At 38.3% G+C, this 16,447-nt stretch overlaps 1 protein-coding gene across 1 annotated transcript in view; it reads right to left on the bottom strand.

Moving 5' to 3' along the window:
- CFAP54 (cilia and flagella associated protein 54) overlaps positions 1–16,447 on the bottom strand; it is a 249,121-nt gene that overhangs the window by 38,004 nt on the left and 194,670 nt on the right. The window contains exons 60-64 of the mRNA XM_028532627.2: positions 14,610–14,708; positions 13,945–14,086; positions 10,721–10,894; positions 8,801–9,024; positions 3,670–3,846 (exon numbers count right to left, since the gene is read on the bottom strand). Coding sequence (XP_028388428.1) covers positions 3,670–3,846; positions 8,801–9,024; positions 10,721–10,894; positions 13,945–14,086; positions 14,610–14,708 — 816 coding nt within the window. The remainder of the gene's footprint in view (positions 1–3,669; positions 3,847–8,800; positions 9,025–10,720; positions 10,895–13,944; positions 14,087–14,609; positions 14,709–16,447) is intronic.

Genomic DNA, 16,447 nt, shown 5'->3' with positions numbered 1-16,447 from the left:
TCTGAATCACTGTTCAGTCTCCGAGAGTTCAGGACCGATATTAAACTGCCCCCAAATACTTGCCTCCCTCTCCGCCTGCCCTTCAGTTAGCTCTGTTGCATATGTGTACCCATAGACACGGGCATAGATACAGATTATGATACATAGTTAAAGATAATATATATTAAAGTAAGGAGTTATGTATGTGATGCAAATTAGTAAGCAGCATTTAGTAACAAACTAAGGGTTTTTTTAAATCCAATTTGCTATAAATTTTAATTTTGCTGGTTAGGCACAGTGTACTCCATTTTCTGCACAATGTAAGCAGCAAAAGAATCTATTACTATAAGGAGATATTGGTGCCACTCTTTACAAAGTGCTTTTAAATAATGTTTATCAAGTATATCACATAAATATTTGAAATTATTAAACTTTAAAACAGCATAATAATTTTTAAATAATTTGAGATAATAAATGACAACTGCTATTTATTGAAGTTAGGTATTTGTTTACACAACTATCTCTAATTACAGATAAAGGTAACCATGCTACAGAAAAAGTTAACTAATACACTGAAGTTCACAAAATCAGAAAGTGGCAGAGCTGGGATTCAAACCCAGGCAGTTGGGCTCCACACTTACTGTTCTAAATCATTATACTCATGTGAGCAAAAGAAACAAAAAGAAAGCCATTCCCAGTAAAATGGTGAAAAGACAAAGAGAAACTCTCAACAGCAGTGAGTGAAGGAAGTCAGAAAACTTTTTTTTTTTAATTTTACTTATTTATTTTTAGAGAGGGAAGGGAGGGAGATAGCCCTTTCTGACAAAGGGCTAGAAGTCAGAAAACTTTTAAAGCAACAACCGAGCCCTGGCTGGCGTAGCTCAGAGGACTGAGCTCAGGCTGTGAACCAAAGTGTCGCAGGTTCGAATCCCAGTCAGGGTACATGCCTGGGTTGCAGGCCATGACCCCCAGCAACCGCACACTGATGTTTCTCTCTCTCTCTCTCTCTCTCTCTCTCTCTCTCCCTCCCTTCCCTCTCTAAAAATAAATAAATAAAATCTTTTAAAAAATAAATAAATAAAGCAACTACCATTTGACCCTCCACAACAATGTAAGTGAGTAGATGAGATGTTCAGTGTACTGAAATAAAATAACATCCTGCCTTGAATTCTCTACTCTGTAAAGCTTATTTCATAAGCAAATGTAAAACAATAACATTTAGCAGGCAAACAAAAATTGAGTGTTTGCCTCCAGAAGAGCCCCACCAAAGAAAATTCCACAGTATGTAGTATATAAAGTGACTAGACAGAATGTCTAAAATGCAAGAAAAAAGTGAAAAGCAAATAATGAATATGTAGCAAAGTCTGTAGGAAAGCAGCTCATATAAAACAACTTTAAAATAATATTAATCTGCGTTAAAAAATGCAATGTACAGTAATGTCCTATAAGTCATTAGAGGAGTAAATATATTTATTAGCTTTAGACTATGATAAGCATGTAGCTGTCCTGAGGACAGCCACTAAAAGCACCAAAAAAGAGTAAATAATTTAAAAACTTGTACAGAAACAAAACAACAATAAAAATAATCAATCCAAAGGAAAGGAAACAAGAAAAAAAAAACAGAAAAGCTGAGACAAGTAAAAACTCAAAATAACATTGTAGATTTAAAACCAAACACATTAGTTTTTACAGTAAATGTATTAAATTCTTCAGTCAAAATACAATATTATCAGACTATCTTTAAACATATTCAATGGATATCTTTTATTAACAAACACAATTAAAACACAAGTACACAAAAGGGTTGACCTAAAAGGCTGGAAAAAATACACTGAAAATAACTTCACAAAAAGCTATTTTCCTCTAGTAACATCAAACAAAAGAGACTTTATGAGGAAAAAGCATTATTACAAAAAGGCCACGAATCACTTCATGATGGTAAACTCTCAGCTCACCAAGTAGACTACAGCCATCAATGAAATTGCACCTAAGAATACAGCTTCAAATTATGTAAAGTAAAATTTGACAGAACTGCAAGCAAAAAGTAGATAATGATAATTCCTGTGAGAGATTTAAAAATACCTCCTTAAGTAATTGATTTAAAAATTAAAAGGCAACAGAAATAGAAAAATCAGCAAGAATACAGAATGCCTGAACAAGACAAATCGAATGGACCTATAAGACAAACATGACCAACTGCCTCAACCACTGAGGAGTGAAGGTTCTTTTTAAGAGAAATGGAATATTTACATTCCTGGAGGAAAGAGCAAGTTTCAACAAATATTAATCATAGAGAGCATTTTTATTACCAGAGAGTAATGTAATCTAGGAATAAACACAAACAATAATGAGAAAAATTCCATATAGTTTGGAATTTAAGAAACACATGTTGAAACAGTTCACAAGTCAAAAAAGAAATCATAATAGAAATTTGAAAACTATTTTTAACTGAATGATGATGACGATACCATAAAAAAAACAGGTGGTTTGATAAAACTAAAGCAATATTTAGAGAGAAATTTACAGCCTTAAAATGTTTACATTAGGAAGGAAAGAACTGAATTATCGAGCTGACCAGCTATCTGAAGAAGTCAGTAGTTAGGGAAAAAAGTGTAAGAAGGGTATGTTGATTAATGAGATAAAACTAACTAATAAGAAATCTCTGGTGACAATGATAAAGAAAAAAATACATAAATAACCAATTTAAGGAATGAAAAGGGGCACTTAATTACAAATACATCAGATTAGAAATGAGAAAAAAATTAAACAAAATGGGGAAATTACCAGAAATTTCCAGAAACTTAAACAAACTGACTCAGGAAGAAATAGAAAACCCCAATGTTCTATAAACAGGGGTGATACCAAAATATTTACAACTTGGTTGGAGGTAGTTATGAAGCTTTAGAACACATATTGGCCCAACGGAACTGCCACCAACTCTGAACGAGTACAATAGTAAAGGTTGTGCTTAACAACTACCTCTCACTGTTGAAAATTGTATCACTAGTCTTACATTTTCTCTGCCCCACACAAAAACGAGGAACAGATGGCGTTACTGACAAGTTCTTACCAAATATTTGAGGGGAAAGATTACTACAAACTTCACCAGAGAAGAGAACAGCATGATCATATTTATCAACTTATTTTATGAGTCTAGCAAAAGCTTGCAACAAAGAAACTATCTGATGAGGATAGTATGAAAAAAAATTACAGCCCAATATTAGTCATGAAAACAGTGGTGAAAATCTAATACAAAACAGAGCAAACTGGATCCAGTAAAATCGGCACATCACGACCAATCTGAGTTTGTCTCTGGAACACAGGGTTGATTTAACATTTAAAAGATGAATTAACATATTAAAAGAGAGAAGTCATAAAAATCATCTTAATAGATACAGTAAAATATTCATAAGTGGCAGCAGGTTGAAAGCTTCTTTAAATGTGATAAAAAACAACTACGAGAGAAAAAAACCCTCAAACATCATATATAATGGCGACAACACGAAAAGTCAGCTTGAAGACTTTCCTAGGATCTCTTTCTTTTCGGATTCATTCTACTAGACAACATAGATTCTATATCACTATTTTTTTCGTCTATATAAGAAAATGTTCTCTACTTTCAAAGTTGTAATGGCCTAGTTCAACGTTATCTCTAAAGGTAAGATTTAGCTTTGCAACTACATTTCGTACCATAGGTTCGAGTTCCTTTGGAGGTCTTTCCAGGGGAGGAATGTACCACAGAAAGCAAAGTTCTTTGTTTAAGACCAGTGTGGCCACATCCGACGACAGCAGGTCCCCAGAAGGTGTGCCGCTGGGGGCAAGGACCTTTAAAGGTAAAATGGAGTGCATGGAGCTGTCAAGAGGCATCTAGGGAACAAAGCAAAATGTCAGCCTAATTGCTGGTAATGAATTCACTGAATAGTTAAAACATTCATTCGGTATACATTCAATATGGGCTACAACGGGTAACTCTGGAAATCGTTTCCGCTTGTTTTACAGATATAGACCTTAAACCTGAACCTGAGTACCACAGAGAAGATTCTCTTACAGAGAGATATGCTTCCAAACCCAGAGGACTCAACAAATGTCTTCTGCTTTGGAGGGGCTCCCAGATTAAAGATCCAAAGGGGGGGCGTGGCCATGCTATCTATCATTTCGGCCTCATGGGTTCTAAGAACATCTTTTTTCTGGTTTATTTACCAGTGAGTCTACTGAGCGTGTCGTTATAATTTATTATCTATTGTCCAACAATATCTTTTGCAATGCCATATACAAAATAAGATAATAGTTTTTGCTCTAAAAGATTAAAATCCTGTTGTTCTCATTCCCTTTTTAAACGAATGTGACTGATTTGTAAGTTCAGTCTTGTTAAATCTGGGCCCAGCTTCTTTGATGGAACTTTGTCCCTAAATCAAATGGTTTTCAAGCATCATAAATGTGCAAACTGGTAATTTCACAAATTATTTACTTAGATTTTTTTAATTTACTTAGTTTTTGAAGTTGATTGATACCAACAAAATAAGTGTAGACAGAGAGATAATAGAGATAATAATATACCAAGTCTAAAAAGGACCTTCTTCAATGGAGTGTGAACTATTTTCGAAGTTAACTTCTTATTATTCCCAAGATTATAGCATAATGGCTGGGAAGCAGTTCTTTTACTAAATAAACTCTTGACATCTGAGATCCCTCAAGGCTTGGTGGCCACTCGGAGCCTGTCAGTGGCCAGGAGGAAATGCCTGGTGTTTCTGTAAGGCTTTGTACTTCCCATTACTTCTGAGCCTATTCAAGATATAATATAAGGCTCTCAATGCAAGGCTTCAAAATAAAATAAAAAGAGAAATAAAGACATTGACCTTTCAAGTTGTCTACTGATAAAAGAAAAAAAGATGTCTTGACTGAAAGGTTATACTAAAGGTGAAAACTTTTCAAGAATGTCCAGAGACTATCATAAAAGGATACACATGATAATCCAGAACCCTCACTTATTAGCACTGGGATACTAAGAGCACGACCAAAATGCACAATAAGGAAAGTTATCAGGGTTAAACAATCATTTTAAGGTGCTTAATTAATTCTATGTCAGGCAGTTTGCCAAAAACTCAGGTAAACAATTGATTCGCAAAAGTAATTTCTCATATATTTTCTCCTATCCGAGTGCCTTTCATGGGTCTGACCATTATTTTAGGAAAGAATTTGCATTTTATAATTGGCTAAGTGGAGAAAAATAACAAACAAATATCTTTCTCTCCAATACACACAGTGGCTTATAGCATGATGGCCTGGTGACAGTGACAGCAGTCAGTATCAAAACACGCATTTAATTGTCCCTTGTCTTTTTAAAAACAATATCTACTTGCTAAGGGGATTAATTACATATGCTCATTGAAGGAATATACCATGCACTGAGCACTTTGATTTGTCTGATTTATTCTTTCAAAGGAATGAAACGACGGGCCTGCCAGGAAAACTCTTACTCGCCGCAGTAAACAACAAATCCTTTTCACTAGTCAAACACTTGGCCTCCCAGACACAGTCCAAACACGGGTAACTCAGCATCGCTCACGACTGCAAGCATATGCTCCTGGCGGGGAACTGTTAACGTCATTTGCTCGGGCACCTCTGTCCGTCACGAAGCCTCAGCAACATGCCGACTCGCAACGCTGATGAGCACGGCACGCAGCCACGATCGTTCTGGAAAGGCATCTACTGCTCTGCGGGGGCAAAGCAGGTTTAAGTATTAAATTATGGAAGGAGTTTGATTGAAATAGCCTCCCGAGTGATTAGAGGCTCAAAAACGTTATTATAAAAATCAGCCAGGCTTGGAATTTATTTAAAAAAAAAAATCCAAAGTCTTTATGCTTGTTAGCTGTCTACCCCGGCGAGACGAACACATGATTAGGTGGCTTGCACCTGTCAGGCAAGCAACAGTGATCTCGAGATGATTATCCTGGGAGAGTGTTACACTAATTATATCAAAGAAACAGCAAGCAAGGTGAAACAATTCCTTGATAACACTGCTCTCGCTAGAAAAGTCACATATATTTACAATATATTCAAGGTCGTATTCAAGGAGCATTATCCTGAGGAACTGGGTAATGATTGGCTGCCCTTAATACTAAAACACTCAAGCTGAGCAACTTTCAGAACAGTAAGTAAGAAATCACACATTCTAGTTTCCAAACTCTTACAAAGCTGTCACACAAATACACCCATTTAAACTACAGTTCTGAACCTTCCCATTCTCTGCCCCCTATGCCAAAACACCTGAGGCATCTGGGACCCAAAGCAGTGATCCTCAAAGCGGAGTGATCCTCAAAGGCAGTCAGTTCCCAGGGGGCTTAACTCAGATTTTGGTGTTAGATGGAAAAAGACTTCGTCCCACTCCCTACTGTTTCCTTCCCTGGGGAAGGCCAGATATTATTGTTATATTCCTGGCCTTTCTCACCCTTCTCCCTGTGAGAGAGTTACTTGGTTGGTGGATTTGGGGAAAAGAATTTTGGATATGTATAGTTCTGCTTTTATGTCTTAGGAGTGAGCTATATGTAGGGAGTGAACATTCTGCACTCCTTCGTGTAACATAGTTCAGAGGGGGCTGTGGCCCCACGGATTTTAAGGGGCCCTGTAATGACCAAAACACCAAAACAAAAATCACACGGCTGGATTGGTAGATCCGTCTACTTTGCTATTCACTACTTGGAAGACCATTTACCAGTAAATACAAACCACATCATAAAATACCAACTTTATGATTCATAAAGGTGAGCATTTTTTAATCCCCGTATGCCTTAGCCTCTTATTTCCCAAATGATGTAGAATCTGGGCAAGAAACGATGATGCTGCCAATAGCCCGGTACCTAGGACGTGGTTTGAAAGATCCTCCCACGTGGATCCCAAATACTGCCCCGGGAGCAACTCCACAACCACAGGTGACAAGCACTTCTTTAACTGAATTCTTCAATATTCTTTGGTGAGTCTTTCCACCACTTTTTAAAAATCACAATTTATTAACAGTCACCCCACTCTCTTGTTGAAGACAGTGATCTCAAAAATATTATTATCGGCCCTGGCTGGCATAGCTCAGTGGATTGAGCGCAGGCTGCGAACCAAAGTGTCGCAGGTTCGATTCCCACTCAGGGTACATGCCTGGGTTGCAGACCATGACCCCCAGTAACCGCACATTGATGTTTCTCTCTCTCTCTCTTTCTCCCTCACTTCCCTCTCTAAATAAATAAATAAATAAAATCTTTAAAAATATATTATTATCTATCCAAAACATGTGGTTACTATGTCCTAGTAGGACAAGATGGGCAGAGGTTCCCCGTTTGGAACGAGACACTTTGTCAGGTCACTTCTCTGAGGCGGCGGACGAGAGAAACATGGAGAGGCCTCGCATGGGCAAGTCTATCGCTGTAAAAATTAAAGCACTCCAAGGTGAAGTCCAATGTCAGGACAATTAAAAATAAATGAGTGATGTTTTTCTAGCTTTGGAAGAACTCTATACGAATGACTTGACTTACTCATTTCACAAATCGCTATGGGAAACATAACACACGATGTCCCCTTGAGTTTTCCGCTAGAATCCTAGCCTCTGTCTGCAGAGGGGAACACACGAGCCTCCTCCACAAACCCTCCTGCCTCTGCTGTGCCTGCTGAGGGCGTTACCGTGCCCTGGGGATGGCAGACGGAGGTTCCAAATGCCGGGACAAGCTTTGATCATTTCCTCTTCGTCACTTTCTCTCTCTCCAGGGACACTACTTTGTTGTTTTGTTCTCCAGTTTACTTAAGCAACGTCTTTTACATCCATCCTTTCCCTCCCATTCCTGAGATCATAAGCTTCATTACTTCATCATCTCTCTCGGATAACTCCCTTTCATCTTTCCTTTGTCAATCAGCCCCATCTGCTATTGACAAAATAACGGATTTAAATCTGTACATTCTATCTGCTACTAATCCTGCCATTTTCTAAAAGCATCTCTGAGGTTCTGTAATTTTCTTCTGCTCTGACCCCACCAATGTCTCTCTACGAGCACACCAAAATGTGTACATGGACTAGGCCTCATTGATCCCCTCTTTCTCTACCAACTAAGATTGTTTGGCATATTGTTAGTCTTCAACATGTTTGTTGAATATACCAAATTGCAAATACACATTTTTGTTTTTAATAAAACTTTAATATTCAGTATCTTCCACTTCATTCATTTTGGTAGTTTTCTGAAACATTACTATTATTGAAGACCCCAGTAGCAGAAAACTCCTTCATTTATTAGTTTTCTTCGACAGGTAACTTAAAAGAAGTTTCCATGTTACATAACTTGGGAATAACACTTTGAAAAACTACCCTTCAAACTCTTAACTTACTTAAAATTTTTACCCGATTTATTCACATTCATGATAATGAAAGATACACACAGTGAATGATTTTTATTATATATTGAAAACAAAGAAATTGGGCATAAATTTAGAAACTCTTGGTCTAGTTTTTTATAGTTATTATATTGAAACTTGGGTAACTTCTTGGCAAAATGACTTCCTGAAAGATGTCATGTGTAGGAATATAGAAAATTCTGAGACATTCTTAGGATTTACGAAAGCAGCAAAATGAACCACTTGAAACGTGAACTTGCCTAAAATCAGGATGCTTGGTTGGCTTCTCTACGTGGTATTTCTGCCCTTCTCTAGGGCAGAAATGAGGTTCCCCGGGAATGCTGGCGGAAACTAGAAGTCTTTGGGCTAGCTCTGAGCTTAATGTGCTGCCTTCAGAAAGACAAGGATGCCTTTAAGAAGTTTTATAACAATCTACAATGTTTTAAAACATTACCTTGGTCGACGGGTCATTCAAGACATTTTCTGAAAGGGATAGATTTTCCAATTCTTGATACAGTTCTGTTGGAAATTCATCAATACAAGAGGAGGAATACAGTTGTAAAAATTTTTTAAGGAAATTATGCATTTCTTTTTGGCGTGAAATCAACCCGGAGTTGAAAAGGGACGTGAGAAGTGTATCATCTGGCAAAGAAATTCCAGAACCGGACTTCGGTGATGCTTAAGGAAGAAAAACAGTTTAATTTAGAGTTATATTAGATAAGACAGTGGTCTTGATATCACTGGTTTTTACTCACTAACTACTGTCTTGTATATCCCCACTCAGCTGTCTGAACAATATCACTGTTAGGGCCTATACACCAAGGAACTGCTTCTTGCCACAGAAAGGAAAATCTCAAAATTAAGTGAGGATATTAATTCAGGTTCCAAGTCTTAACAATGTAAAATATGCTATCTATGCTGTCTTATTGGAGGATCCCCCTCAGATCTTAAAGCAATAATTTAGGTGCAGGTAACTAATCTGAAAAGTGATCCAAAGAGCACAAGTGAGAGAACAGGCAAAGAGTGACAGAGGAAGGGACAGGGCCAATGACAGCAAGCTCATGAATGGACTACAACTATGAACAGCCGAGGGCTCCTACAGGAGACCATCTGAGAAAAGAACATGCAGAATTATTCCATCAAGGGACTGGGAAGCTGGAATGCTAATCTCCCAGTTCCCTATCTCATTAGTTGAAAGATACTCCTGGATGTGTGGAATCTTGGTGCGTCCAGGCTGTCCTTTCTCTGGGCAAGCCTTAGCAACGTAAGAGAAAGTCCAGAGCAGAAAAGCAGTAAGGTGTGGGCACATGTCATGGGAAGTGCCAGCAGGTGAGTTCAGAGGTGAGCAGAGTCGGTGAGGGGCAGGGCCTGCTGCTCTGGCTCATGTCCACTTCCTCAGCCACTGAACTTCCCTTGTCCCTGCACCCACGGTGATGTGCCTTTTACCCCGCTGCCTTTCTGAGTGCCAGCCTGTCTCAGGGGGTAGCACACTCCTGGTGACTGTGCTTAGCCGCTCTGTGACTCAGCCTGTTAGCCCTGCTGGCCCCTCCATCCCTGGGACCCGGCACGGGTCAAACTGCCTTTTCTAACCTCTGCACTGATGAGGAACGCTGCATCACCAATTTCACAGGCACGGGTTAAGCGCAATACTACACACTGTCACAAAACCACAAGAGGGACTGCTGTGCGGCAGATTACACCAGTTTTTCTGGATATGCTTTAGATACATCAGTGACAAAACAAAACAACTTAACACAACTCTACAGAGTTAAATATCTCAAGTTGTGCACTTCTCATTTACATACTAGATACCAAAAGACGCTCTCCTTAGAACCAAAATTTCATCTTGCTCATTTTATAAGCTTGTCACAGTATGGTCACTCTGGTTCTTAACTGTTTCAAGCCGTGGGTCAATCTGGCAGTCAGTAAGGTTTCTAAGTGTGTGAAATAAAACACGTAGACCGTCAAAGATCAGCCACATTGAAACACTGCTGTAGTGAAAGGTCTGTGTGTCTCAGGCTAAGAACCCCTGAAATGTTCATCTCCTGATGAGAAGTCACTCAGAAAGATATCAAAAGTATTGCATGATTCTAGCCCTGGCTGGCGTAGCTCAGTGGATTGAGCACGGGCTGGGAACCAAAGTGTCCCAGGTTCGATTCCCAGTCAGGGCACATGCCTGGGTTGCAGGCCATAACCCCCAGCAACCGCACATTGAAGTTTCTCTGTCTCTCTCTCTCTATCTCCCTCCCTTCCCTCTCTGAAAATAATTAAATAAAATCTTTAAAAAAAAGTATTGCATGATTCTAAATGAGAAACATAACCTAGACAGCAACTGGAAGGAAGCACATTGTTTCCTAACACGTCCAAAGCCTACCCAGCAGCTTGCTCATGCTGTTGATCCTTTGCAGGTGGATGTAGTAGCGCAGCAGAAGGACCCAGGTAATGTCCACTTTAGTCGGAGCCTTTTTTCTAGCATCTGAGTTGTCGTCCGTGTCATCGCTTTCATAGAAAAATGTGTAGATGGTCTGGTAGGCAACTTGGTAATTGTCTGAAAGTTAAAACAGTTATGCTTTTCTTGAAAAATAACAATATGAAAAAAAGCCCAACTCCTAAAGGAAAGACTGACACATGGGACTGCATTGGATTAAATTTTTTTGTGCTACAACAGACAAAAAACACAGTTAAAAAACCCATAAACTTAGAAAAGATATTTAAACCATGTATGAATTATTTTTCTCTAGAGTATATATGACACTTTGCACCAATCAATAAGAAAGAGTCAAACTGTCCAATGAAAAAGTGGACACAGAATCTCAGCAGGAAGCTCACAGAAAAGAAAATCCAAACAGCCAAATTTTTAGCATCATTGAAAATCAGAGAAATGCAAAGTAAAATTAAATATGATTTCACTTCCTGCAGGAATTGACAGACACTAAAATCTGAAACTGGAATTCTTACCTACTACTTTGGGAGACTTGGCCTCTTGCAATAATATCGAGTTTTCTTACCTATAAACATGGTATGTTTGCTTATCTCTTTCAATAAAATGTTCTATAACTTTTGTTAGCTCAAGCCCTGGTAACATTAAAAATTTCCGTAGTATTATAAATGATAGCTTTTAAAAATGCATTATCTGTTAAAAGTATAAAGAAATAAAATTTCACATTCAGTAATCTCGCTAAACATTTTTATTGTCTATAGTTTTTTGGGGAATTATCCATAATCTAGTGCTAATAACAGCCTTTTTTTCCTTTTTCCCATAAATTGTACCCCTTATTTCTTATTTGTTTTGCTTACTATCATGCAGGGTAGAACTTTCGGAACAACTTTCAACAGAAGTGGCGACAGCAATCTTACTCCTGCCTTTGAAGAGAACTGTGCTTGAATACTGAGCACGGGAAGTCCAGTGGTTCTTATTTCCTGTTCTAACTTTTTTAGATGAAGAAAATCTTTAATTTCTAGTATTAAAATCATGAACAGTTTACATTTCATGAAATTTTTCTGTGCTTTTTGAGTTGATTATTCTCTTTTCATCTGTTAGCACAGTGATTTAGTTTAATAGATTTTCTAACGTTGAGTTACAGTTGCACTTCTGGAAATAATCCAATTTGACATAATGAATCTTTTAATATCCTGTTTATTTTGATCAAAGTTATAATTTACATGATCAAAACTAAAAATCCCTATCTCCAGAGGCAGTCACTTTCAATCGTGTCTACTTTATTTCTTTCACTGGTTAGTTCCGGATCTTAAAATAATTCCCTTATAGCACTTTCCCAGATCATCAGTCTTATAACAAATTTCTACTGACTCTTTTGTGATAGTGAGGTATTAGCTCACAGAACCACTCTTTTTCACTTGGAACTTTTTATATTTATAACAGCCCCCCTATTATTTTTATCTAAGTCTACCAGTAGTGTTCTAGCAGCTTTCTTTCTAGTTCAGCCAAACACAGACAATATCTCTCGATGTCTTACTTGGTCACCTGACGGTATCCGTACCGCTTCAGCTCCTGCCACTTGCCAGGCTTCCTATTTCCAGATCAGTAGCACTTACCTTCTGCTCTGCATTCACAGTAGATGCCATTTGTCATTTATTGGAAACCCATAAATAATGCTGAAGTCGTCACGACCGCAGAAACACTGCTCACTGCAGCGTGACTGCGCTTCCTGTGCTAACGGCAAACGTCACAGCCCCGTGACCCACCACGGACTGTGTTCCAGCACTGACATCAACCTGACTGCTTCTACGCACTGCCATTTCTCAAAACCGGGTAATATTCTAATTTCCTTCATACGTGTCCATGAATTCTTGAAGAACATCTTTCCTTAGAATTTCAGAATGCTTTTCCAAATATGACCCAAATCTAGAAGGTATCAAAGATTAATAATTCGCACTGTGGAGAAGTACAAAGATTCTTCATGGGACTGAACCACCACAAAAAGGTGAAACCACCACTGATAAGTTGGAAAAATAGATTTGCACATAATGTAGTTAAATGGTTAATTTCCATAATAAAGGGCTAAAACACATACATAAAGAAAAGGCAAAAATAAACACAAGAAAGTTCACACAAAAGATGTCCAACCTTAGTCCTAGTGAAATGTACAAATTAAAATGAAATCTTCCCCCTGCCATATTGACAAAGGTTTTTTAAATGTATCAATGTCAGTAAGGGTATAGGAAAAATAAAGCTTTCATTAACTGTTGGCAGGAATACAAACTGGCATAACCTTTATGGAATTTGGCAAAATTTATCAATATTACAAGCTACCCTTTGGTCCAGAAATTTCCCTTATGGGAACTGACCCAATAAATGTAATTGTCTATGTACATTTATACACACATGGTTATCTATAGCAGAGTTGTATTAAAAGAGTACAATCAGCCTGAGTATCTATCAAAGGAAGACTAATTATGGTGCATCTCCATAAAGGAATATTATGCTACAAAGGAAGTTATATGTTGATTTGAAACAACTGCCAATAGACATATTTATATTAAGTTCAAGAAAAAAAGAGCAAGAAGCATAGCTGTGTGTACAATTATATTATTATTTGTATTTTAAGGGAAAATATATCAATGTACTATTGTACATACCAAATGCGTTCAATCAACACCCATCCTAACCTACAAATATGCTTTCCTATATTGAGGAAGTTACAAAGATAAAAATTGCATTTCCCAGATTCCCCGCAGCTGGGGCCTGGGATGGGACTTTGGTATCACAAACTCATGCCTCGGTGGAGCACCTGAAGCTGGAACCGTGCTCAGTGGTGCAGGAGGGGATTCAAGGCAGCTCTTTTTCTGGTGTCAAGTGTGGCGGAGGCTCTGGGATTCCGTCGCATCTAGAGCAGAGGCTTCCTATTCTGAGCTTCCTTTGTGTCGTGGTCTGAAGGTGTGCGACTCTCCCGTTTAAATGCTGACGCCCTTTGCTTCGGCAGCAGGCCCTAAGTCCCCTACCCTCTCCCAGAGGCTCCCCAAGCCACTGTCCTGTCTAAGCTCAAACCCAACAAATCACTACAATGAAACCTTTGACACTTGACTATACATGACATATATCAGGGTGTTATAAAATGACTAGACATTCAAACATACCGAGCAAATAATCTGTGTACGAAGACAAGAGGTCCACAGTGGCAAATTCCGGGATGTTAGGTAATGCTGCTTGGCTCATCTCATCAGTTCTAGCATCTTTCTCTCCGATAAGTAGGTTAATTGCCAGCACAGCTTGACTCACCTTAAATTAATGCATAATTCGAATTCACAAAAGTATGTTTTCTGATTCATAGATTACCCATTAAGTAAACAATGTGAAAAAAATTCATAAAATAACATTCAATATACATTGGAGGAAAAAATAAAGACAACCTCAAAAATAATGTCACCGCAACAACGGATAATAGATCACAAAGAAGTGACAACTGTGGGCAACTTGATGCGCAAGTCACTTAAAACGGGCTGCCTCACCGAGCTATGACAGATAGTTGCCAAAGCGTCAAATACGTGCTTATGTGTGTCTGCCAGTGTTTTCATTAAAGGAAAGCTGAAACAAACAAAACCAGGTCTGGCTAGTAGATATTAAAAACACTATACCTATAAAAAGCATTTTTAACCTTCCCCAAAAAGCATCATTGGCACAAATCCCAAAGGACGTGAATTTGCCCTTCTCTTACACAAATACATCACGTTGCCTTAACGGCTGGCAGGTGGAGGACACAGACAGTACAACAAAGAGAAGGTTAAAGAAAGACCGCACCAACCTGGGCAGCGGCTCTGACTGCAGTCCAGGCCAGGAAAGTGCACGTTCCGTATCGGCTTACTGTAGCTTCTTTAATAGAACTGCGCCTTCTGTCAGGGATCTGAAACGTGTGGAAAATGTTTTATGATAAAAATGGATAAAGGTATCATAAAGTTTCATGATATATTGTCTCGTCTCCTGAAGATGACAAGTGAATAGAATACTATGTAGCCATTAAGAATATTAAATGCACATGAAGAGGTGTTAAAGGATACACCATAGGCTACAAAATTTGATCCCATTTTTTAAAAGATATGTACAAGCAGAGAAAAATGAAGTGTTATCCCAAGTTTTAAGGGTGACTTAATTTTTTTGCCATTTTTCTCTAATTTTCTAGAATGAGCTTGCATTATCTGAATAATAACAAAATGAACACAAATAGCATTTTAAATACAGTATTTAAAGAGATGTTTACTACTTTATTTTTCTTTTAATTTTCCAAATCACTTTCAGTTAAACAGAATTCTAGCTTTTATAAAAGTCTAAATCTACATAAAACTCAAAGAATCTAACAATTTTTCTACCTGAGATCAAAACAAGTTTATTTTTTTGTATCTAAAAATAATTCTTGGCATTGAGGTAAACCTGAAATCACATGACACCTTTTGTCATATTTTCTCAAAAAAATTTAACCCCTTTGTTGGAGAGAAATTCTCCTGTTACACATAGGTATTTACATGTTTTTCTTCAAAGATTAATGACAAATTTATGAGGTTAATAGGCTTGAACTGCAATCATGGTACTAATAATACAAAAATACAAAGCCATTCATTTGTACAAAGTGTTCTTGTATGGTACAATATGAAATGTGATTACAGAACCTATGTACAAATATGAATCACCAAGAGCTCAGGAATTAAGCTCACTTTAAGAAAACTCATTCTATCCTTTTTTGAAGCAGAGGTTGCAAAGTTGCGATACGTAACAAAAACATTGTATATAAAAGCTCCGAAACCAAGTGTTCACCTAAATTGGCAATAACTGCAACTTAAAATCTAAACCCAACTGGGTCTTTACTGTGGCTATGCAAGTTTTTGTTTTGTGGCCTGAGGTTTTACTGAGGTAACAACCTCTTATCTCCTGCTTCTCCCTCTGGTACTGTCCCACCCCAGCTCCCTTTTTCATGGCTGTCTTTGGCAATGCTTCCCAATCTTGAAAGCAGAGGAACAGTAAATGTGGAAGGTGAAAAACGAAGCTATATGTGATGTATAAAAACCTGGCTAAGCGTATAAACTGAGAAAGAAAATACTAGAAGGAAGGTGGAGCAGCTGTCTTCCCTTAAAGGAAAAAGAGAAAGTAAAAAACAGGTGGTTGTTCCTTGCCCTTCTTCCACATAGTTATCTCCTGGTTAGAAGAGTGTGCACCCAAAATTCAAACTCTGAAAAGGCGGTGACTCTGAAGGAGGAGCCAGGCAAGTGACTACATGGTAAGAAGCACAGCGGTACTGCAGCTGCTGTACCAGCTGAGTTTCTTTGCTCTGGCACTGGCAGCGTCAATACGGTCTTGGTTGGTGTCAGCCTTTTCTTGATCCTTTGTACTTGTTGAGTTTGAGCCTCAATCTCATTGCCCATGTCAAGGGCCATGTTTTTTAGATTTCCTAGAATACTGCCCACTTGAGTCAGGTTCTCTTCCATTTCATCTTCTCTGACATCATTTGACTCCCAAGGAAAGGGAAAGGCAAAGAATGACGTTGAGGCCAGAGCAGGAAATGCAACACACGAGCGTGGCCTGGCCTGGGTCAGATGTGAAGCTCAGAGGCACACAGAGCCTTCAGGGATCTGCCTGTGGCGAATCTAGCAG

The sequence above is a fragment of the Phyllostomus discolor genome, chromosome 2 (assembly GCF_004126475.2).
Source record: "Phyllostomus discolor isolate MPI-MPIP mPhyDis1 chromosome 2, mPhyDis1.pri.v3, whole genome shotgun sequence".
NCBI lineage: Eukaryota > Metazoa > Chordata > Mammalia > Chiroptera > Phyllostomidae > Phyllostomus > Phyllostomus discolor.
Note: the sequence above shows the minus strand (reverse complement) of the source record. Positions and strands in the feature narration are given on the sequence as shown.